Raw genomic sequence first — 26,136 nt, 5'->3', positions numbered from 1 at the left:
TAAGTGTCCACTTCTTCAAAGACAACAGACATCAGAATGTAAGTGTCCTCTTCTTGAGAGACAACAGACATCAGAATGTAAGTGTCCTCTTCTTGAGAGACAACAGACATCAGAATGTAAGTGTCCACTTCTTCAAAGACAACAGACATGAGAAAGTAAGTGTCCTCTTCTTCAAAGAGAACAGACATCAGAATGTAAGTGTCCACTTCTTGAGAGACAACAGACATCAGAATGTAAGTGTCCACTTCTTCAAAGACAACAGACATCAGAATGTAAGTGTCCACTTCTTGAGAGACAACAGAGATCAGAATGTAAGTGTCCACTTCTTGAGAGACAACAGACATCAGAATGTAAGTGTCCTCTTCTTGAGAGACAACAGACATCAGAAAGTAAGTGTCCTCTTCTTGAGAGACAACAGACATCAGAATGTAAGTGTCCACTTCTTCAAAGACAACAGACATGAGAATGTAAGTGTCCTCTTCTTCAAAGAGAACAGACATCAGAAAGTAAGTGTCCTCTTCTTGAGAGACAACAGACATCAGAAAGTAAGTGTCCACTTCTTGAGAGACAACAGACATCAGAATGTAAGTGTCCACTTCTTGAGAGACAACAGACATCAGAATGTAAGTGTCCACTTCTTCAAAGACAACAGACATCAGAATGTAAGTGTCCACTTCTTGAGAGACCACAGACATCAGAAAGTAAGTGTCCACTTCTTGAGAGACAACAGACATCAGAATGTAAGTGTCCACTTCTTGAGAGACAACAGAGATCAGAATGTAAGTGTCCTCTTCTTGAGAGACAACAGACATCAGAAAGTAAGTGTCCTCTTCTTGAGAGACAACAGACATCAGAATGTAAGTGTCCACTTCTTCAAAGACAACAGACATGAGAAAGTAAGTGTCCTCTTCTTCAAAGAGAACAGACATCAGAAAGTAAGTGTCCACTTCTTGAGAGACAACAGACATCAGAATGTAAGTGTCCACTTCTTGAGAGACAACAGAGATCAGAATGTAAGTGTCCTCTTCTTGAGAGACAACAGACATCAGAATGTAAGTGTCCACTTCTTCAAAGACAACAGACATCAGAATGTAAGTGTCCACTTCTTTAAAGACAACAGACATCAGAATGTAAGTGTCCTCTTCTTGAGAGACAACAGACATCAGAATGTAAGTGTCCACTTCTTCAAAGACAACAGACATCAGAATGTAAGTGTCCTCTTCTTGAGAGACAACAGACATCAGAATGTAAGTGTCCTCTTCTTGAGAGACAACAGACATCAGAATGTAAGTGTCCACTTCTTCAAAGACAACAGACATGAGAAAGTAAGTGTCCTCTTCTTCAAAGAGAACAGACATCAGAAAGTAAGTGTCCACTTCTTGAGAGACAACAGACATCAGAATGTAAGTGTCCACTTCTTCAAAGACAACAGACATCAGAATGTAAGTGTCCACTTCTTCAAAGACAACAGACATCAGAATGTAAGTGTCCACTTCTTGAGAGACAACAGACATCAGAATGTAAGTGTCCTCTTCTTGAGAGACAACAGACATCAGAAAGTAAGTGTCCTCTTCTTGAGAGACAACAGACATCAGAATGTAAGTGTCCACTTCTTCAAAGACAACAGACATGAGAAAGTAAGTGTCCTCTTCTTCAAAGAGAACAGACATCAGAAAGTAAGTGTCCTCTTCTTGAGAGACAACAGACATCAGAATGTAAGTGTCCACTTCTTGAGAGACAACAGACATCAGAATGTAAGTGTCCACTTCTTGAGAGACAACAGACATCAGAATGTAAGTGTCCTCTTCTTGAGAGACAACAGACATCAGAATGTAAGTGTCCTCTTCTTGAGAGACAACAGACATCAGAATGTAAGTGTCCACTTCTTCAAAGACAACAGACATGAGAAAGTAAGTGTCCTCTTCTTCAAAGAGAACAGACATCAGAAAGTAAGTGTCCACTTCTTGAGAGACAACAGACATCAGAATGTAAGTGTCCACTTCTTGAGAGACAACAGACATCAGAATGTAAGTGTCCACTTCTTCAAAGACAACAGACATCAGAATGTAAGTGTCCACTTCTTGAGAGACCACAGACATCAGAAAGTAAGTGTCCACTTCTTGAGAGACAACAGACATCAGAATGTAAGTGTCCACTTCTTGAGAGACAACAGAGATCAGAATGTAAGTGTCCTCTTCTTGAGAGACAACAGACATCAGAAAGTAAGTGTCCTCTTCTTGAGAGACAACAGACATCAGAATGTAAGTGTCCACTTCTTCAAAGACAACAGACATGAGAAAGTAAGTGTCCTCTTCTTCAAAGAGAACAGACATCAGAAAGTAAGTGTCCACTTCTTGAGAGACAACAGACATCAGAATGTAAGTGTCCACTTCTTCAAAGACAACAGACATGAGAAAGTAAGTGTCCTCTTCTTCAAAGAGAACAGACATCAGAAAGTAAGTGTCCTCTTCTTGAGAGACAACAGACATCAGAATGTAAGTGTCCACTTCTTGAGAGACAACAGACATCAGAATGTAAGTGTCCACTTCTTGAGAGACAACAGACATCAGAATGTAAGTGTCCTCTTCTTGAGAGACAACAGACATCAGAATGTAAGTGTCCTCTTCTTGAGAGACAACAGACATCAGAATGTAAGTGTCCACTTCTTCAAAGACAACAGACATGAGAAAGTAAGTGTCCTCTTCTTCAAAGAGAACAGACATCAGAAAGTAAGTGTCCACTTCTTGAGAGACAACAGACATCAGAATGTAAGTGTCCACTTCTTGAGAGACAACAGACATCAGAATGTAAGTGTCCACTTCTTCAAAGACAACAGACATCAGAATGTAAGTGTCCACTTCTTGAGAGACCACAGACATCAGAAAGTAAGTGTCCACTTCTTGAGAGACAACAGACATCAGAATGTAAGTGTCCACTTCTTGAGAGACAACAGAGATCAGAATGTAAGTGTCCTCTTCTTGAGAGACAACAGACATCAGAATGTAAGTGTCCACTTCTTCAAAGACAACAGACATGAGAAAGTAAGTGTCCTCTTCTTCAAAGAGAACAGACATCAGAAAGTAAGTGTCCACTTCTTGAGAGACAACAGACATCAGAATGTAAGTGTCCACTTCTTGAGAGACAACAGAGATCAGAATGTAAGTGTCCTCTTCTTGAGAGACAACAGACATCAGAATGTAAGTGTCCACTTCTTCAAAGACAACAGACATCAGAATGTAAGTGTCCACTTCTTTAAAGACAACAGACATCAGAATGTAAGTGTCCTCTTCTTGAGAGACAACAGACATCAGAATGTAAGTGTCCACTTCTTCAAAGACAACAGACATCAGAATGTAAGTGTCCTCTTCTTGAGAGACAACAGACATCAGAATGTAAGTGTCCTCTTCTTGAGAGACAACAGACATCAGAATGTAAGTGTCCACTTCTTCAAAGACAACAGACATGAGAAAGTAAGTGTCCTCTTCTTCAAAGAGAACAGACATCAGAAAGTAAGTGTCCACTTCTTGAGAGACAACAGACATCAGAATGTAAGTGTCCACTTCTTCAAAGACAACAGACATCAGAATGTAAGTGTCCACTTCTTCAAAGACAACAGACATCAGAATGTAAGTGTCCACTTCTTGAGAGACAACAGACATCAGAATGTAAGTGTCCTCTTCTTGAGAGACAACAGACATCAGAAAGTAAGTGTCCTCTTCTTGAGAGACAACAGACATCAGAATGTAAGTGTCCACTTCTTCAAAGACAACAGACATGAGAAAGTAAGTGTCCTCTTCTTCAAAGAGAACAGACATCAGAAAGTAAGTGTCCTCTTCTTGAGAGACAACAGACATCAGAATGTAAGTGTCCACTTCTTGAGAGACAACAGACATCAGAATGTAAGTGTCCACTTCTTGAGAGACAACAGACATCAGAATGTAAGTGTCCTCTTCTTGAGAGACAACAGACATCAGAATGTAAGTGTCCTCTTCTTGAGAGACAACAGACATCAGAATGTAAGTGTCCACTTCTTCAAAGACAACAGACATGAGAAAGTAAGTGTCCTCTTCTTCAAAGAGAACAGACATCAGAAAGTAAGTGTCCACTTCTTGAGAGACAACAGACATCAGAATGTAAGTGTCCACTTCTTCAAAGACAACAGACATCAGAATGTAAGTGTCCACTTCTTCAAAGACAACAGACATCAGAATGTAAGTGTCCACTTCTTGAGAGACAACAGACATCAGAATGTAAGTGTCCTCTTCTTGAGAGACAACAGACATCAGAAAGTAAGTGTCCTCTTCTTGAGAGACAGCAGACATCAGAATGTAAGTGTCCACTTCTTCAAAGACAACAGACATGAGAATGTAAGTGTCCTCTTCTTCAAAGAGAACAGACATCAGAAAGTAAGTGTCCTCTTCTTGAGAGACAACAGACATCAGAAAGTAAGTGTCCACTTCTTGAGAGACAACAGACATCAGAATGTAAGTGTCCACTTCTTGAGAGACAACAGACATCAGAATGTAAGTGTCCACTTCTTCAAAGACAACAGACATCAGAATGTAAGTGTCCACTTCTTGAGAGACCACAGACATCAGAATGTAAGTGTCCACTTCTTGAGAGACAACAGACATCAGAAAGTAAGTGTCCTCTTCTTCAAAGAGAACAGACATCAGAAAGTAAGTGTCCACTTCTTGAGAGACAACAGACATCAGAATGTAAGTGTCCACTTCTTGAGAGACAACAGAGATCAGAATGTAAGTGTCCTCTTCTTGAGAGACAACAGACATCAGAATGTAAGTGTCCACTTCTTCAAAGACAACAGACATCAGAATGTAAGTGTCCACTTCTTTAAAGACAACAGACATCAGAATGTAAGTGTCCTCTTCTTGAGAGACAACAGACATCAGAATGTAAGTGTCCACTTCTTCAAAGACAACAGACATCAGAATGTAAGTGTCCTCTTCTTGAGAGACAACAGACATCAGAATGTAAGTGTCCTCTTCTTGAGAGACAACAGACATCAGAATGTAAGTGTCCACTTCTTCAAAGACAACAGACATGAGAAAGTAAGTGTCCTCTTCTTCAAAGAGAACAGACATCAGAAAGTAAGTGTCCACTTCTTGAGAGACAACAGACATCAGAATGTAAGTGTCCACTTCTTCAAAGACAACAGACATCAGAATGTAAGTGTCCACTTCTTCAAAGACAACAGACATCAGAATGTAAGTGTCCACTTCTTGAGAGACAACAGACATCAGAATGTAAGTGTCCTCTTCTTGAGAGACAACAGACATCAGAAAGTAAGTGTCCTCTTCTTGAGAGACAACAGACATCAGAATGTAAGTGTCCACTTCTTCAAAGACAACAGACATGAGAAAGTAAGTGTCCTCTTCTTCAAAGAGAACAGACATCAGAAAGTAAGTGTCCTCTTCTTGAGAGACAACAGACATCAGAATGTAAGTGTCCACTTCTTGAGAGACAACAGACATCAGAATGTAAGTGTCCACTTCTTGAGAGACAACAGACATCAGAATGTAAGTGTCCTCTTCTTGAGAGACAACAGACATCAGAATGTAAGTGTCCTCTTCTTGAGAGACAACAGACATCAGAATGTAAGTGTCCACTTCTTCAAAGACAACAGACATGAGAAAGTAAGTGTCCTCTTCTTCAAAGAGAACAGACATCAGAAAGTAAGTGTCCACTTCTTGAGAGACAACAGACATCAGAATGTAAGTGTCCACTTCTTGAGAGACAACAGACATCAGAATGTAAGTGTCCACTTCTTCAAAGACAACAGACATCAGAATGTAAGTGTCCACTTCTTGAGAGACCACAGACATCAGAAAGTAAGTGTCCACTTCTTGAGAGACAACAGACATCAGAATGTAAGTGTCCACTTCTTGAGAGACAACAGAGATCAGAATGTAAGTGTCCTCTTCTTGATAGACAACAGACATCAGAAAGTAAGTGTCCTCTTCTTGAGAGACAACAGACATCAGAATGTAAGTGTCCACTTCTTCAAAGACAACAGACATGAGAAAGTAAGTGTCCTCTTCTTCAAAGAGAACAGACATCAGAAAGTAAGTGTCCACTTCTTGAGAGACAACAGACATCAGAATGTAAGTGTCCACTTCTTCAAAGACAACAGACATGAGAAAGTAAGTGTCCTCTTCTTCAAAGAGAACAGACATCAGAAAGTAAGTGTCCTCTTCTTTAGAGACAACAGACATCAGAATGTAAGTGTCCACTTCTTGAGAGACAACAGACATCAGAATGTAAGTGTCCACTTCTTGAGAGACAACAGACATCAGAATGTAAGTGTCCTCTTCTTGAGAGACAACAGACATCAGAATGTAAGTGTCCTCTTCTTGAGAGACAACAGACATCAGAATGTAAGTGTCCACTTCTTCAAAGACAACAGACATGAGAAAGTAAGTGTCCTCTTCTTCAAAGAGAACAGACATCAGAAAGTAAGTGTCCACTTCTTGAGAGACAACAGACATCAGAATGTAAGTGTCCACTTCTTGAGAGACAACAGACATCAGAATGTAAGTGTCCACTTCTTCAAAGACAACAGACATCAGAATGTAAGTGTCCACTTCTTGAGAGACCACAGACATCAGAAAGTAAGTGTCCACTTCTTGAGAGACAACAGACATCAGAATGTAAGTGTCCACTTCTTGAGAGACAACAGAGATCAGAATGTAAGTGTCCTCTTCTTGAGAGACAACAGACATCAGAAAGTAAGTGTCCTCTTCTTGAGAGACAACAGACATCAGAATGTAAGTGTCCACTTCTTCAAAGACAACAGACATGAGAAAGTAAGTGTCCTCTTCTTCAAAGAGAACAGACATCAGAAAGTAAGTGTCCACTTCTTGAGAGACAACAGACATCAGAATGTAAGTGTCCACTTCTTGAGAGACAACAGAGATCAGAATGTAAGTGTCCTCTTCTTGAGAGACAACAGACATCAGAATGTAAGTGTCCACTTCTTCAAAGACAACAGACATCAGAATGTAAGTGTCCACTTCTTTAAAGACAACAGACATCAGAATGTAAGTGTCCTCTTCTTGAGAGACAACAGACATCAGAATGTAAGTGTCCACTTCTTCAAAGACAACAGACATCAGAATGTAAGTGTCCTCTTCTTGAGAGACAACAGACATCAGAATGTAAGTGTCCTCTTCTTGAGAGACAACAGACATCAGAATGTAAGTGTCCACTTCTTCAAAGACAACAGACATGAGAAAGTAAGTGTCCTCTTCTTCAAAGAGAACAGACATCAGAAAGTAAGTGTCCACTTCTTGAGAGACAACAGACATCAGAATGTAAGTGTCCACTTCTTCAAAGACAACAGACATCAGAATGTAAGTGTCCACTTCTTCAAAGACAACAGACATCAGAATGTAAGTGTCCACTTCTTGAGAGACAACAGACATCAGAATGTAAGTGTCCTCTTCTTGAGAGACAACAGACATCAGAAAGTAAGTGTCCTCTTCTTGAGAGACAACAGACATCAGAATGTAAGTGTCCACTTCTTCAAAGACAACAGACATGAGAAAGTAAGTGTCCTCTTCTTCAAAGAGAACAGACATCAGAAAGTAAGTGTCCTCTTCTTGAGAGACAACAGACATCAGAATGTAAGTGTCCACTTCTTGAGAGACAACAGACATCAGAATGTAAGTGTCCACTTCTTGAGAGACAACAGACATCAGAATGTAAGTGTCCTCTTCTTGAGAGACAACAGACATCAGAATGTAAGTGTCCTCTTCTTGAGAGACAACAGACATCAGAATGTAAGTGTCCACTTCTTCAAAGACAACAGACATGAGAAAGTAAGTGTCCTCTTCTTCAAACAGAACAGACATCAGAAAGTAAGTGTCCACTTCTTGAGAGACAACAGACATCAGAATGTAAGTGTCCACTTCTTCAAAGACAACAGACATCAGAATGTAAGTGTCCACTTCTTCAAAGACAACAGACATCAGAATGTAAGTGTCCACTTCTTGAGAGACAACAGACATCAGAATGTAAGTGTCCTCTTCTTGAGAGACAACAGACATCAGAAAGTAAGTGTCCTCTTCTTGAGAGACAACAGACATCAGAATGTAAGTGTCCACTTCTTCAAAGACAACAGACATCAGAATGTAAGTGTCCACTTCTTCAAAGACAACAGACATCAGAATGTAAGTGTCCTCTTCTTGAGAGACAACAGACATCAGAAAGTAAGTGTCCTCTTCTTGAGAGACAACAGACATCAGAATGTAAGTGTCCACTTCTTCAAAGACAACAGACATGAGAAAGTAAGTGTCCTCTTCTTCAAAGAGAACAGACATCAGAAAGTAAGTGTCCTCTTCTTGAGAGACAACAGACATCAGAATGTAAGTGTCCACTTCTTGAGAGACAACAGACATCAGAATGTAAGTGTCCACTTCTTGAGAGACAACAGACATCAGAATGTAAGTGTCCTCTTCTTGAGAGACAACAGACATCAGAATGTAAGTGTCCTCTTCTTGAGAGACAACAGACATCAGAATGTAAGTGTCCACTTCTTCAAAGACAACAGACATGAGAAAGTAAGTGTCCTCTTCTTCAAAGAGAACAGACATCAGAAAGTAAGTGTCCACTTCTTGAGAGACAACAGACATCAGAATGTAAGTGTCCACTTCTTGAGAGACAACAGACATCAGAATGTAAGTGTCCACTTCTTCAAAGACAACAGACATCAGAATGTAAGTGTCCACTTCTTGAGAGACCACAGACATCAGAAAGTAAGTGTCCACTTCTTGAGAGACAACAGACATCAGAATGTAAGTGTCCACTTCTTGAGAGACAACAGAGATCAGAATGTAAGTGTCCTCTTCTTGAGAGACAACAGACATCAGAAAGTAAGTGTCCTCTTCTTGAGAGACAACAGACATCAGAATGTAAGTGTCCACTTCTTCAAAGACAACAGACATGAGAAAGTAAGTGTCCTCTTCTTCAAAGAGAACAGACATCAGAAAGTAAGTGTCCACTTCTTGAGAGACAACAGACATCAGAATGTAAGTGTCCACTTCTTGAGAGACAACAGAGATCAGAATGTAAGTGTCCTCTTCTTGAGAGACAACAGACATCAGAATGTAAGTGTCCACTTCTTCAAAGACAACAGACATCAGAATGTAAGTGTCCACTTCTTTAAAGACAACAGACATCAGAATGTAAGTGTCCTCTTCTTGAGAGACAACAGACATCAGAATGTAAGTGTCCACTTCTTCAAAGACAACAGACATCAGAATGTAAGTGTCCTCTTCTTGAGAGACAACAGACATCAGAATGTAAGTGTCCTCTTCTTGAGAGACAACAGACATCAGAATGTAAGTGTCCACTTCTTCAAAGACAACAGACATCAGAAAGTAAGTGTCCTCTTCTTCAAAGAGAACAGACATCAGAAAGTAAGTGTCCACTTCTTGAGAGACAACAGACATCAGAATGTAAGTGTCCACTTCTTCAAAGACAACAGACATCAGAATGTAAGTGTCCACTTCTTCAAAGACAACAGACATCAGAATGTAAGTGTCCACTTCTTGAGAGACAACAGACATCAGAATGTAAGTGTCCTCTTCTTGAGAGACAACAGACATCAGAAAGTAAGTGTCCTCTTCTTGAGAGACAACAGACATCAGAATGTAAGTGTCCACTTCTTCAAAGACAACAGACATGAGAAAGTAAGTGTCCTCTTCTTCAAAGAGAACAGACATCAGAAAGTAAGTGTCCTCTTCTTGAGAGACAACAGACATCAGAATGTAAGTGTCCACTTCTTGAGAGACAACAGACATCAGAATGTAAGTGTCCACTTCTTGAGAGACAACAGACATCAGAATGTAAGTGTCCTCTTCTTGAGAGACAACAGACATCAGAATGTAAGTGTCCTCTTCTTGAGAGACAACAGACATCAGAATGTAAGTGTCCACTTCTTCAAAGACAACAGACATGAGAAAGTAAGTGTCCTCTTCTTCAAAGAGAACAGACATCAGAAAGTAAGTGTCCTCTTCTTGAGAGACAACAGACATCAGAATGTAAGTGTCCACTTCTTCAAAGACAACAGACATCAGAATGTAAGTGTCCACTTCTTCAAAGACAACAGACATCAGAATGTAAGTGTCCACTTCTTGAGAGACAACAGACATCAGAATGTAAGTGTCCTCTTCTTGAGAGACAACAGACATCAGAAAGTAAGTGTCCTCTTCTTGAGAGACAACAGACATCAGAATGTAAGTGTCCACTTCTTCAAAGACAACAGACATGAGAAAGTAAGTGTCCTCTTCTTCAAAGAGAACAGACATCAGAAAGTAAGTGTCCTCTTCTTGAGAGACAACAGACATCAGAATGTAAGTGTCCACTTCTTGAGAGACAACAGACATCAGAATGTAAGTGTCCACTTCTTGAGAGACAACAGACATCAGAATGTAAGTGTCCACTTCTTGAGAGACAACAGACATCAGAATGTAAGTGTCCACTTCTTCAAAGACAACAGACATCAGAATGTAAGTGTCCACTTCTTCAAAGACAACAGACATCAGAATGTAAGTGTCCACTTCTTGAGAGACAACAGACATCAGAATGTAAGTGTCCACTTCTTGAGAGACAACAGACATCAGAAAGTAAGTGTCCTCTTCTTGAGAGACAACAGACATCAGAATGTAAGTGTCCACTTCTTGAGAGACAACAGACATCAGAATGTAAGTGTCCACTTCTTGAGAGACAACAGACATCAGAATGTAAGTGTCCACTTCTTCAAAGACAACAGACATCAGAATGTAAGTGTCCACTTCTTGAGAGACAACAGAGATCAGAATGTAAGTGTCCACTTCTTGAGAGACAACAGACATCAGAATGTTAGTGTCCACTTCTTCAAAGACAACAGACATCAGAATGTAAGTGTCCTCTTCTTGAGAGACAACAGACATAAGAAAGTAAGTGTCCTCTTCTTCAAAGACAACAGACATCAGAATGTAAGTGTCCACTTCTTCAAAGACAACAGACATCAGAAAGTAAGTGTCCTCTTCTTGAGAGACAACAGACATCAGAAAGTAAGTGTCCTCTTCTTGAGAGACAACAGACATCAGAATGTAAGTGTCCACTTCTTCAAAGACAACAGACATGAGAAAGTAAGTGTCCTCCTCTTCAAAGAGAACAGACATCAGAAAGTAAGTGTCCTCTTCTTGAGAGACAACAGACATCAGAAAGTAAGTGTCCTCTTCTTGAGAGACAACAGACATCAGAAAGTAAGTGTCCACTTCTTGAGAGACAACAGACATCAGAATGTAAGTGTCCTCTTCTTGAGAGACAACAGACATCAGAAAGTAAGTGTCCCCTTCTTGAGAGACCACAGACATCAGAAAGTAAGTGTCCACTTCTTGAGAGACAACAGACATCAGAATGTAAGTGTCCTCTTCTTGAGAGACAACAGACATCAGAATGTAAGTGTCCTCTTCTTGAGAGACAACAGAGATCAGAATGAAAGTGTCCTCTTCTTGAGAGACAACAGACATCAGAATGTAAGTGTCCTCTTCTTCAAAGACAACAGAGATCAGAATGTAAGTGTCCTCTTCTTGAGAGACAACAGACATCAGAATGTAAGTGTCCACTTCTTCAAAGACAACAGACATCAGAATGTAAGTGTCCACTTCTTCAAAGACAACAGACATCAGAATGTAAGTGTCCTCTTCTTCAAAGACAACAGAGATCAGAATGTAAGTGTCCACTTCTTGAGAGACAACAGACATCAGAATGTAAGTGTACGATCAACCAAGTTGGTGAGCCGGACCAACCGATCCTGTTAGTTGCCTCTTACGACACGCATGGGTTGCTGGAGACCAGTTCTACCCTGGATGTTCACGGGTGTGGTCACATGTACATGGTTGTGGATATGCAAAGTGAGGAGATTGTGTATGATACAGCATGAGCAGACTATGTGACAAACCCCCTTGATCATGTTGACAGGCTTTCCCAAACTGTGGATTCAGGGTCTGTTTAGAACCATTTTATTGTAAGTATATCAGATTGCAGCAATATTAATAATGATAGTTTCAAAAATAAGTGCAAATTATTGAACGAGGATTACCAATTCCAGTTTGCACATTTTTTTCACAAGTTAGGAATTCTAATGTAACCGTAACCCCTTTTCTGAATAATGATGAGAGCCTAAGTGTTTGCTTATTGATTGACTCGTCAGGTATCTTGTTTTACTTGCGGACATAAGAACTGGTCATGTCATTTTTTGTCTTTGTAAACCAACCAACTAACTAACAATCAAACTGCCGCTTGGCATTAAGGGGATAAAACTCTGGTTCCCTCAGAGTCAGTGTATTCATGTTAATCTGTGGCATGGTATCTCAGTGGGCTAGCATTTTAAAACCTGCCTTAGTCCAGACTAGTACAAACAGCCAAACACACATGTGCATGCATATTTGCTATGTATGTGCAATATTGCTAAACCACATTTCACCTCACCTGCTATTCTGGATATATGGTGATTCCAGGAAAATACTGGTCTCCAAAACTGGTGCTTGTACAAGACGACATTGTGAGGTCGAGAGGTTTCGGTGACTTGGTTGATTGCGTGTCATCATAGTCATCTCCAACTGGCTACAAGTCATATATTATTTGAAAATCTGTATACCAATCTCTTCCTCTATCACTTAGTGTCTCTTATTCCTAAGTTTACTATTATTCAATAAAAGTGAACAAATCAGGTGGTCGGACTCAGTGACTGAGTCGATTACGTGTTATCATACCAGACATCGAGAATCATTATATCAATCACTGGATTGGCGGGTCCAGACTCAGTTTTGAGATACCTGCTAAACAACAAACAAACAGACATGAAAGTTCTTTGGTGTTTTGATTTCAGACATACATCAACTACGTGAAGTTTGACATCGAGTACTCGGAATGGAAGGTGATAGAGTCTATGCTGGCTGACGGATCTCTCAAGAACGTCAAACAAATCGGATTCGAAATGCACTCCCGGGAACTATTCAAAGTTTCCTTGATTGATTTACCAACTGGCGCTGAAGACTTTGTGAGAATGTATGGAATATTGCGGAAATTGGAGAAGCATAATTTCCGGAAATTTAATTACAGAAAAAATCCGTTTGGAGAGTATAAATCCCTTCACACAAAGAAGTTGAGATCTTGTTGCTATGAGTTACATTATGTGAACTTGAACCTGTTGAAGCCAAATGAGACCATTGTCCATACCAAAGACGCCAAAATGTTTCATTAGTGGAAATCCATGGAAATTCCATGGAACTCAGTGGAAATTGATGGAATTTCGTGGAATGTGCTGTGAAGTAGTTAACATGCTGATAAACATTACCTCATCTTACACTGGTCAAGTTGACTTGATTTTGAAGTTTATGTATTTTTTAAAACTATATTCATAATAATGTTAATAATAATATACCACTTTTTAATATTGAGGTATGCTCTACTGCCTGTATTTGGTATTACAGCCTCATCCATGGCTCCAGATTACGAAATTGGGTTTATTGAAATATGGGAAAGATACGAAAATAAATTTGTTATAATGAAAAAAGATTTGTTATTACGAAAAAAGATTTGTTATAACGATATATTTTTTCGTAATAACAAATCTTTTTTCCCTCATAACAAAATTATTTCCGTAATAACAAATCCTTTTTCCCTTATAACAAATTTCTTTTTGTGTCTTTTCCAGATTTCAATGTTGACCCCAATCGGCTTTCGTTCCAGATAATGTTTTGTGCTATTCAGTTTTCACTTCTATTTGATGTTGAGATAGTGTGAGTGGCAGCTGCTACCAATAGAGCAGACATGCTTTCTCTTGTCACGAACACCTGGTGATCCATTCATGTTATTTTCATCACTCTTTTCCCTTTTTTGCCATTGGAACTATTTTGGCAGATAGAGACTGATCGTTCTCAAGCATTGACGTTTTAGATTTTGGTTATTGAATATATTTTAATCCCTTTGATCCAGTCTATTGGGTATTTTTTAACCAATGAGTAGACATTTTTTAAAAATAGTTATGCTTCAAAACTATGCATATTTGTGATGGGTTATGGTGATTTATTTTGCATAATATTTTACACAAATACACAGATCATCTCAAGCCCTGCTCATCCCTTATTACATAATACATAGCATTGTTGAAGTCGTTTAGTAGGAATTTGTGTTCACAGAGTGGCTCAGTCTTTGGAGTCTAGATCCATCTATCTCCAAACTCAGTCGGGGGCGGTCGGGTAGCCTAGTGGTTAAAGCGTTCGCTCGTCACGCCGAAGACCCGGGTTCGATTCCCGACATGGGTACAATGTGTGAAGCCCATTTCTGGTGTCCCCCGCCGTGATATTGCTGGAATATTGCTAAAAGCGGCGTAAAACCATACTCACTCACTCACTCCAAACTCAGTCGATGCAGACAGGATTCCAAGACTCCCACCCTGTTTACATACACCTCCATACATATCTGTGTATATTTGCATATGTGTGTAAATATACATATGTGAGTATACTTGTCATGTGAACTTGTGTACTTATGTGTGTATATTTACTCCAGGAGCAGATTTGCACCATATCTGGAGCAGGTGCAAATGTAAATATACACAAGTGCAAATTTGCACTGTATATGTTGTCATGTGAATGTTTGCGCCAATGTCACGGGATGATATAATCAATATATCTGTTGATTTGCCAACATCAAACAAATTGGGAGCAGTTTTGTTCATTTTGTTGCTTTTCAGTATACAGTGTCCACTTTTGTACCAACTTTTGTGCGAACATTCAGAGTTGGGCGGACAGTATCTTCTTTGGGTTTCAAGGAGTCAAAAACTTGAGAACACATTACATAAAACAATTGTGTACAGATTACATCAAACACATGTTGCTTCATGTGAAGATTCCTGTAAGGTTACTCTCTTCTCATTCGACTTTGATTGGAAAACAACCTTTTCATGTTGAAAGTCGTGAACAGACTGATGAAGATGTGTGCCCAGTGCCGCAGCCGGCCGGGGGCAGTTGCCACCCTAGATTGTTTATAGAAAACAGTTTTATTTGAATCAAGTTGGGGACAAGTGATACTTGTACACATATTTGCCCCCCCCCACCCCCCCGTCCAAAAAAGTTAACTACGGCCTTGGTGCCTGACACTATTTACATACCATATTTACACACCTTAGTATATTTGTATGTGAATGCATCGTATATTTACATATACACACGTGTGTATAGTTACACATGTGTAAAATTTCTTACGTGAGTAAATGTTGTGCATGTGAACGGAGTGAATTATTTCCCATTTTGCGAAAGGTTTGGTAGTGGTTACCGAAAATGTGAATTGAAGTAACTTATTTTAAACAATGCGGTCATTGCATTGTGTTTGTGATGTCATAGCATTGTATAATGTCATCAGTCCTTTCATGGTTAGTGTATTTTAAAAAGTTGAATGCTATTAATTATATTTTTATACAAAACTGTATAGATGGTTAGTGATTTCCTCGTCTGACTCTATAGTAAAGTGTGATTTTGTCACAGTAGTTGTGCAAATAGCACTTACTATTTTCCATTATAAATTTGGAAAGTTGGATCACATCATGTAGATTTTTAGCTCACCTGACAGAAAGACAAGTAAGGTTATGTCATGACCTGCTCAATCTTTTTTAGATCACAATACAAATATCTGATTATTCAGACATTTTGCATGAAAATGTCATGATATTTGGTTCATGTGTAGTTTTTCATCGGATGTTTGCTTTTGTATTTTTTTATTTTTTTGGGAAAGGGAATATTTATCTGAGAAAAATTTTACTCTGTCATTGTTCCAACTAGAATGTCCTGCTGATCTTTTCTACTGACTTCATCACAAGAAGCCCCAGGTCACTCAGCCAATATAGTCCGTATTAACACACTAGTATCTGTTGAAAACGCTACTCACAACATTCAGGCTATTAGACTCATAAGAAATTGAAAAATCTTCAAATATTCTAAAGATAAAATACAGAGAAACGTGTGTTTTCTTATGACATGGAAAATTCATTTTTTTTGTTCCTGGGGTGGATGATACACATATCTAGTGGGTGGATATATAACCTTTGTGTGTAAAAAAGATGAGAAACAAACAATAAACTTGTTGACCTTAAGAGGTGTCTATGTCAGGAGAGTCAACTGTTTTATGTTTTGATGACAAAATTCTTCTGCGTGTGGCCTTGTAAATATTTCCAGAACATTTCACTTTGTAATGAAGCAGATCTTGTAAAACAAAATAGCCAATGAAAGCTGGAGACGATAATAATTACTGATTGATATACGTTTTAGTTTTTTCCTCTTGCCTTATGTGTCTGGTGGAATCTGTTCCTCAGACGATAAAGACTGTTTTCTAGCATTGATGATATATTTTTATATGACATAGTCAGATTTTTTTATGATGTAGTCGGACTGGGCCTTAAGCAGAGATTTCTTATGATTATGGAAAGAGATTTGTGTTAACACAGGTATCAAAATTGCAATTGTTAAAACTAGGTGAAGTTACTTTTATGTTTACAATCTCAGTGAGTTGCAGATAATTAAGCTATATATGACAGTAATCACTGATTGATTTCTTTTTTTTTTGAAAGTAGCCTAACCTAAACTTCCACATTGAGAAAAAAAAAAGGTCAAACCCTGAAACCTGGTTTACATTTTTGTTATGAAATATATTCTTAAAAAGGTTCTATTTAGTCAATGAAGTAATTTAAAATTTCATCGGCATCTTTGGATGACAAGGGTGTGTTATTGTATCCAGATGCTCACACTATCAGGCACTGGTTGGCCTGGCCAGACAGGATTATTAGGCTTCTGTGGTAAACACAGCTGGAGTATTGCTCACTGTGGTGCAAAGATTTATATTTGCTATCTCCAGTGTTCTTAGTGGGTTTTGAATAATTACATTTTTTTTGAAAGAAACATCCTAACATGTATTTTTCTTTTATTTATGTCAGACCAGTTTTTGTGCCAATTCCAAAATCTCATTCCTGCAATGGTTGTGAGGTGCACACAAGGGTCGTACACAGTGTCTGAATGGATCTCTTGGTCGGCTTTGTTGATTGTCATTTCTAGTTAGCCAAAAACATTCCATGTTATCCACTCTTGTGGCAATATTCATATCACATATCACGAATGCTTCATGCAACAGCGAAATCTTCTTAATTTGAAGTCCTGTGACCAATGAATGTGTGGACTTATCCCGAGTTGAAGATGAGTCGAGCACTATCATTAGACAAATCTCTTTAAAATCAGATCTTTTACTCTGATACAACACTGAAGATCTGACAACCCTTCCTTTAGAGCTCAAGACCTCCATGGTGTTGTGGCCTGACTGGAGAACGGAAGGTCGGTGATTCAATGCAAGGTGAAACATGAACAAAATTTGACCAACTGTCTATATGAAGGCTGCTTGGGGTTTTGAGCCAATTAGATGTCATCTTTCCAAAACCATTTGGCTTAATTTCTTTGCCACATTAGTTCACAAATTTCATTCTTAACAAAAGAAACCCATGCTTGCTGTAAAAGGCGACTATGCTTGTCCTAAGAGGCGATTAAAAGGATTAGGTGGTCAGGCTCGCTCACCTGGTTGATGCATGTCATTGAATCCCAATTGCATTGATTGATGCTCACGATATCTATCACTGGAATGTCAGAACCAGACTCGATTATCTACAGACCGCCGCCATATTGCTAGAATATTTCTGAATGTTGTGTAAAAAAACAAAATTAACAAAAGAAAACAGATGCAGAACACAAATATTCCTTTTTGGTGTAGATGCCTACAACAATATAATGGCACAGCCTATACTTTTACATTCAGACCTGCCTGTTCTAACTCAGTTTTCGAGATGCTGGTCTAATTAGAAAGTTCACCTGATGCGACCTGTAGGGGTGTTCCTGCAGAGAGATCATCTTAGCAGATTTTAGTGAAATTGAATATTACACCTTTGTGCCAATAAGGACTTTTCTCGGACGTGAACGCAGAATTTGATCACAATAACAAGGGCCAAGTTAATGCAGTTTCTCTTTGTTTGATACTTGTTTTGTAAAGATGTTTACAAAATATTTCCATTGTTATTTTTAGGATATTTAACCATGCATTTATAATTTATGTTGCTATGGACAATAAAGTTACTGGTACTATTTGTTTGTTTGCTCTTTAAATCCCAAATCCAGGGAAGAATTGGTCTTCAGCAGGCATGCTTGTTGCAGGAGGTGACAAATCATTAAGGGGTTAAGGCTCGCTGACTTGGTTGATGCATGTTATTGTATCCCAATTGTGTAGATTGGTGCTCATGATGTCAATCACTGGATTGTCTGGTTCAGACATGATTATTTACTGACCGCCATCATAAATCTGCAATATTGCTGAGTGTGGCGTTAAACCATAAACAAACTAATACCCCAGTTTACATAAAAAAAAAAGTCCATAGTACACGGCTTACTGGAGTTTCTGTTAGACCAGGGGCGGTGGGGTAGCCTCGTGGTAAAATGTTCCCTCGTCACTGAAAACCAAGCTTCGATTCCCCACATGAGTACAATGTGGGAAGCCCATTTCTGGTGTCCTCTGCTGGAATATTGCAAAAAATGGCCTAAAACTCCCCCCTGCCAGGTGACCACATGGGAACCCAATACAAAGATCGTTGGTTAATGCGTTTACACTATCACTTGTATCATAAAATAATTAAATAGATTTAGCTTTGATAGTTACTAAGTCTTCGTATGTTTGGTAAGATGCCACTGGGGCATAATTGGTGAAGAGTTTGCCAGCAGCCAGTTTGTGCTTTAGCGTGTCTTTTGTCACGTGATCACCAAATGAAGCGGAAATCAAGAATTACAGGTATAAAATTAAAGCTGCTAGCAGCAATGGCGGGCTCCAAGTAACACTGCGCACAAACGTCCATGTTCGAATCCTCAAAGGGTTTCCTTGTGCCAAATCCGTCAAATGTAGGCAGCACTTGCAGGGCATCGCCGCTACGAAATTGACATGTGCAGTGGCATCCAAGTCTGTTCTAAACCCTCTTCCGACCTTGAACATGTTCGAATCCTCAAAGGGTTTGCTTGTACCAACTCCGTTCAAAAATTGTCACCTAACATCGCTGCTACGAATTGGCGTGTTCCAGGGGTGTCCCAGGGGTGTCCCAAATATTGATCAAATATTACCACGAAGCGGTGTTACTTTTAGCATGCAACCAAGAACAAAAGATGAGGTATACATGTCAGACTAACTTCATGTCAATTTTCAATAGTTTCTGTGGAGAACCTTACAAGATATGATCTTTGAAGTAAAATTTCGGTGAAAAAAATCATCAAAATCAAAATCCAATAGGGCGATGACTAAGAAAGATATCCAAAAACGGCTAACAGAGTTTAATGTATAATGTATGGAGACAATTCTCAGAAAGTTTGGATGCAATTCAGACTGTGGATTCAGAGGAGATAGGATTTGAAGACAGGTACCCAAAAAACCCTGTGAAAACCTTGAATCCAATATGGCTGCCAAACCACGTGACCACTGACCAAAGTCAAAGAACATCAAATGTCAAGCACCCAAAGCAGCAGACACATCTAAAGTTTGAAAGTAATTGGACAAGCGGTTGCGAAGCAATAGGGCAAAATATAGCTTTTAAAATTGCTTATTTTTCAGTTATCTGCCCATGGTCTTTGGGCCTACGGCCTTGGAATTTGTGTGGTATCTGGTACGTAAGTATCTGGATACACATACAAAATTTGAATGGAATCGAGGCAGTGGTTACTATGCTAGCTCTGGTACAAAAATCGGCGGAATAATAATAATATTAAATCGAACAATAGCACTGGGACTCTTCAGCTTTTCGGCTTGGTGACTCTGAACCAGACTGTAACTTCTTTGTCAGTTGAGCTCCAGTCAAATGGAGGAGCGTTCTGAGTTCGTCAGGGCCCCGGGTTTATGTGGTATTGCTGAGATAAAGTGCTAAACCTGTTTCCGACCTCGTCCATGTTCGAATCCTCAAATGGTTTGCCTGTACCAACGCCGTCAAATGTAATGAACCACTTGTCAGACATCACCACGTGTGTCCCAGTGTGTTCTTAACCCATGTTTGACTTCGACCATGTTCGAATCCTCAAATGGTTTGCCTGTACCATCGCCGTCAAATGTAATGAACCGCTTGTCAGACATCACCACATGTGTCCCAGTGTGTACTTAACCCATGTTTGACTTCGACCATGTTCGAATCCTCAAATGGTTTGCCTGTACCAACGCCGTCAAACGCAAGGAACCGTTTGTGAGACATCCCCACATATGTCCCAGTGTGTTCTTAACCCATTTCTGACCGCGAATCCTCATGTTCGAATCCTGAAAGGGTTTGCTTGTCCCAACTCATGCAAAAGATAGTCACTGTTTGCAGGACATCACCGCTACGAAATTGGCGTGTGCCAGAGTCAACCAGAATGTTCTAAACCCATTTACCACCCAGACAATGTTCGAATCCCGATAATCGCCTCTTAAGACAAGCATGGGTTGCTGAAGACCAATTCTAACCCTCATCTTCAAGGGCAGCATACATACTGCAAAAGACACTTGACGGTCAAAGGGAAATAACCCTAGGTTTTCTGAGCGATGTATTCGGTATTTTGTCCATATTACCACCAAGCGGTGTTACTTTTAGCATGCAGCCAAGAACAAAAGATGAGCTACATGTGTCCGACTAACTTCATGTAAACTTTCAATAGTTTCTGTGGAGAACCTTACAAGATGTGATCCTTATATAAAGGAAAAATTCGGTGAAAGAAATCACCAAAATCAAAATCAAACAGAGCCGTCACTAAGACAGATATCCAAAAACGGCTAACAGAGTTTGGTGTGTTATGTGTGGAGACAATTCTCAGAAAGTTTGCAAGCATTTCATGCAGCGGATTCAGAGGAGATAGTATTTGAAGACAGGTACCCAAAAAACCCTGTGAAAACCTTGAATCCAATATGGCAGCAACTAAAAAAGATATCCAAAATCGGCTAACAGAGTTTGATGTGATATGTACGGAGACAGTACTCGGAAAGTTTGGATGCATTTCATGCATTGGATTCAGAGGAGATAGGATTTGAAGACAGGTACCCCCAAAACCCCGTCAAAACTTTGAATCCAATATGGCTGCCAAACCACGTGACCACTGGCCAAGATCAAAGAACAGAAAATGTTAAGCACCCTAAACAGCAGACATGTGTAAAGTTTGAAAGTAATCGGACGAGCGGTTGCGGAGCAATAAGGCGAAATATATCTTAAAAAAATACTTGTTTTTCAGTTATCTGCCCTTGGCCATAGGGCCTACGGCCTTGGGATTTTTGTGGTATCTGGTACCTAACAACTTGCACACACACACAAAATTTGAACAAAATCGAGCCAGTGGTTAAACTGCTATCTCTGGAACAAAAAACGGCGGAATAATAAATAATAATAATAAATAATAAATATAGCTGCAAGCAGCGATGTCGGGCTCCCGCTTTGTAAGAATTGTGGAAGCGGATCCTGTTCTATTCATAGATGTACTTTTGTAAAATTGCACTTTGGTTATACAGAGTACTAAAAACCATTGAAACTGAGTTCTTAATAAAACTAATTGATTACCATTAATGCATTTTCTCCTGTTGTTATATAAAAGCATTCGGATATGCGGAAGGATATGTGCTATACTGTGCACGACTATAATATGATCTGGATTATCAATAGGATATTTCACCTGTCCGTTTTGACCAAGAAAAAAATTCCCATTTTGGCCCTGTACCTGTTAAGTATGGAAGATACCAGCATGCAGAGGTGTTGGTGACTTGTTATTGTAATATGCAGGAAATGGATGTTGTCATTTGACCTGTGCTCAGGGATGAGATGTGCACATGTAAATACTAAAGATTGCCTAGTCTGCCAGTTATAGAATGATCTGGCTAGGAGCAATATGTTGAAAGATGTTGTTATACATAAATTATGCATAATTTCTCTCCCCGTCGTCTTATTTCCTATGCCACTACAATTGGTCGTGATAACAGACATCCCCACTCAATATACATATACAAAATCTGGTCGAAATCGGACAAGTAGTTTCGGAGTTACGGGTATTTAGAGTTCAGCTACGGGTATTTAGAATTCAGCTATTTGGCAAGTTTGAAGTTTATGGACCTGGGCCAAAGAGTGCTATTTTCAAAATGCTTTAACTCCGTTGTCCATGGAGCTACAGACAAACGGTTTGGTGTTCTGGAATCGCCAGGAATAGGGCTATCAGGTCAACGTATCACATATGTATATTTTCTTTGAAGTTGTTAGTATGGTACTTGGAGCCAAAGTGTGGAGAGTTTGGAAGCTTTTGAGCTGGTAGTTTGAGCTGAGGAGATTTTGGGAGTCAAGTACTGAGATATCTGGTAAAAAACAGTGCCAAAACACTTAATCCAATATGGAGGCCAAACGAAGCAATTTGGCTACATTGGATGTGTAGAGATTTTGTTGGGCTTCTGATTCTGGATCTGTTCAGGAATTTTGGAAGTCTTTGGAGCTTTCGTGGCGGAGTTATGAGCTGTTGAAATTGGGATTTTTAGAGTTGTTTTGAGTTATCTGCCCTTAGTCTTGGAGTCTAGAGTCTTGAGATTTTTGTGGTATCTGCTTCAGGACCTGAGCTATCTTTGTGGAAATTTTGAAGAGATTCTGAGCAGTAGTTTTGGAGGTAGGATTGGAACAAAAAACGCCGGAATAATAATAATAATAATAATAATAATAAAGAATAATAATAATAATAATAATAAATCGAACAATTACAATAGGGCTCTTGCCTTGTAGGCAGGGAGCCCTAATAAATCGAACGATTACAATAGGGCTCTACAGCCTTTCGGCTTGGAGCCCTAATGAGAATTGGTTTCTCATTTTAGTTGCTATACACGTTCAGGTGTGACTGTGTTGGCTGCGTGGACCCCAGGATCTAACAGGCTTCAAGGACTTCCCCATTCTCTGTAAATGGTAATTGTGACAAAATATATTCATCGATCACATTCAGTTAAAACGTACATGTTCCATTGAACACCCATCCTTTATGTCTCCAGGGCCCGCATTTCAACCTACAACAAGTATGAAATACTCACATCCCCTGCCAATATGACATGTCCGGTTGTGTGCAATGCATTAGCTCCTGTGAAGTATGTTCACTGGACCTTTTTTAAATGGACAAATTGCAGCTCCAAAAAAAGTTATAACTGGTGTTGTTTTGCCATCTGCAGTTTATGATAGAATAAGTAACTGTATTTGTAATAGTAGGGATGAGACGTATGGACGAACAACTTTCTTATTACAATTAGGAGCGACGTTTCGGTGTAGGTTCTAACACCGTTATCAAGCAAGTGAAGTACAGAGTATAGGAGGCAGTGTTTATACAGTTGAGTAGGTTTAAGGTCAGTTACACTATTGTAGTTGTAATGAGTTGTGTTATTACTTAAACAATAATCAGAGAAGTGAGGGAGTTCTTACTTTACTTAGAGATCAAGGAGAGGAGGGGTCACCATGAGGTGTACTGAGAAGTACAGCACCAATCATCTGATGATCTGAGTAGTAGACTGGAGTCTGGAATACTACAGCACTGGCATGATCAGTAAACAACAAGTCCAGTGTAGCTCCAAGACCGTGAGTTGGAGAGTGAATGAGTTGAGTCATTTTCCGCACATTAAAGAAATCTTCAAGTTTCAGTTTTTCACTCAGATCACAGTTGAAATCCCCAATAACTAGGACATGTTCACATTCATGCTGCTTGGGGAGATCCTGAAGTCTCTGCATGAAATCAGTAAGTGAATGCGACAACCGTGTCCATGACACTTTTGGAGGAAGATACACACAAGCAATGCAGAACTTGCCAACAAGAAAGGAAATGTATTCAATACTGTGAGATGACCTTAAGTGCCAAGTTTGGTGAAGAAATACTGTACGGTTTTCAAGATATGCTCCGGAAACGAGGACAACCGCCATTTTCAGTCTAAGTCAAAGTCGTTGCCATGGAAACTCGAAAAATACTCTTTTTTTTAAAATTCCCAAACTATCAATAGGCACCAGTTCACCACTAGACCTATCTATGTGCCAAGTTTGGTGAAGAAATATTGTACGGTTTTCAAGATTTGCTCAGGACTACCGCCATTTTCAGTTTAAGTCAAAGTTGTTGCCCTTGAAACTCGAAAAATACTTCTTTTTTTTAAATTCCCAAACTATCAATAGGCACCAGTTCACCGCAAGACCTATCTATGTGGTGCCAAGTTTGATGAAGAAATATTGTACGGTTTTCAAGATCTGCTCCAGAAACGAGGACTACCGCCATTTTCAGTTTAAGTCAAAGTCGTTGCCATGGAAAATCTAAAAAAATTTTTTTTTAAATCCCAAACTTTCAAAAGGCACCAGTTCACCACTAGACCTATCTATGTGCCAAGTTTGGTTAAGATATCTCTCATGGTTTTTGTTAGTCCTGCAGCATGACCGTGGAATATATTTATTTTATGAAAAAATAATAATCTAGAAATGCATACAAAAGCAAGTCTAGCCAGCTCAAGCTAGCTCTATTCCACTGAACTCAGCATAGGAAAATTTTTATTTTTTTTTGTGTCAAGAAGGATATTGTTTAATATAAGATTTCAGAGACTAAATGTTAGTCTAGGTTTTTGTGTTCTACTCCGGAAACGGCCGGCCGGACGTCACTCATTCCTATATCCCCCTTCCACCTCGTGGCGGGGGATAATTATTCCTGGATCTATTCCCTCTCAAATCGCCTTTGATTTTCATAAGACAATTTTATTTGTTCCACCAATCAGAAAGATAAAAACCAGCCTCAACTTGGGTTGGCGATATCAAGAATATGGTGGCCAGCCCAACTGATTGTGATAAAGTTTACGAAGAATTCAACGTTGAAAAACTGACTAGTGACATGCAAAAGAAAGCCTTCAAAAATCTTTTTTATAAAAGGATGTATTCATGTCTACCTTCCATTTCTTATCCCGACGTTTGATTGGTCAATAAATGTCAATGAAACTCAAGGGCGGATAATTTGAGATCGCGAGAACCACGGAAATGGATCCAGGGTTAGTGTGGGTTTACCGAAATGCGAGCCCTGGAGATACAGAGGATGTACGGCACCTTGTCTCACACCTTGTTCTTATAGGCAGGTGAGTTACTTCTTCCCGATGCAGGTGAGTTAACTGATTATAAAAGTCCAGTTTCCACCCTTGCCGAACAATCGCATCGATCCACGCAATAGGTTTGGTTTGTTGTTTAACGCCGCACTCACTGGATTGTCTGGTCCAGACTCGATTATTTACAGACCGCCGTCATATAGCTGGAATATTGCTGAGTGCGGCGTAAAACAACAAACCTAACCAAAATCATGATATCAATCACTGGATTGTCTTGTCCAGACTCGATTATTTACAGACCGCCGTCATATAGCTGGAATATTGCTGAGTGCGGCGTAAAACAACAAACCAAACTAAAATCATAATATCAATCAATGGATTGTCTGGTCCAGACTCGATTATTTACAGACCGCCGTCATATAGCTGGAATATTGCTGAGTGCGGCGTTAAACAACAAACCAACTCCCCCCAATAATATTGTTTTCTCAGTTTACTCACCCGTGCATTTGAACTGGTCTTCAGCAACCCATGCTTGTCGTAGGAGGCGCCAGCAGCTGAACCGACCAACCAACCAATCTCGGTTGACTGAATGTTAAAGACAGACATGAAGGACATGGATTACTATGCCGGTCATTGGTATGGTGTGTTCTGCAGTACATGCCTGAAGGGTGTACAGTCCCTGACTATTTGTCCTAATCATTTGTATCTTGTTAACAGTGAGTGGGTGTCGTACGTTTTGAACATTGGCAGCAAAACACAGAGCTTTTCCAACACCCTGGTTCGTTTTCACAACATTTTGGAAACGTTATAACCAAATGTTGACAGAAATTCACGTGAATAAAAAAATCCCAAAAGCATTTCTTGAATATTTTACAGAAACACTTTAGAAACGTTATTACCAAATGTTTCCGGAAAATGTTTCTAAAACGTTCCTGGAACCATACATAATCACGCAAAGAAAACATTAAA

At 39.4% G+C, this 26,136-nt stretch overlaps 1 protein-coding gene across 5 annotated transcripts in view; it reads left to right on the top strand.

The window, feature by feature from the left end:
- The window catches only part of LOC124131221, a 32,511-nt gene extending 14,323 nt beyond the window's left edge, over positions 1-18,188 (top strand). For all 5 annotated transcript variants that reach the window (XM_046494332.2, XM_046494333.2, XM_048395178.1 and 2 more), the window contains one exon: positions 12,899-18,188. In XM_046494332.2, coding sequence (XP_046350288.1) covers positions 12,899-13,273 — 375 coding nt within the window. In that variant the 3' untranslated portion in view covers positions 13,274-18,188. The remainder of the gene's footprint in view (positions 1-12,898) is intronic.
- The last annotated feature ends 7,948 nt before the right edge of the window (positions 18,189-26,136 follow it).

The sequence above is a fragment of the Haliotis rufescens genome, unplaced genomic scaffold (genome assembly GCF_023055435.1).
Source record: "Haliotis rufescens isolate VD_foot unplaced genomic scaffold, xgHalRufe1.0.p SCAF_14, whole genome shotgun sequence".
Lineage (NCBI taxonomy): Eukaryota > Metazoa > Mollusca > Gastropoda > Lepetellida > Haliotidae > Haliotis > Haliotis rufescens.
Note: the sequence above shows the minus strand (reverse complement) of the source record. Positions and strands in the feature narration are given on the sequence as shown.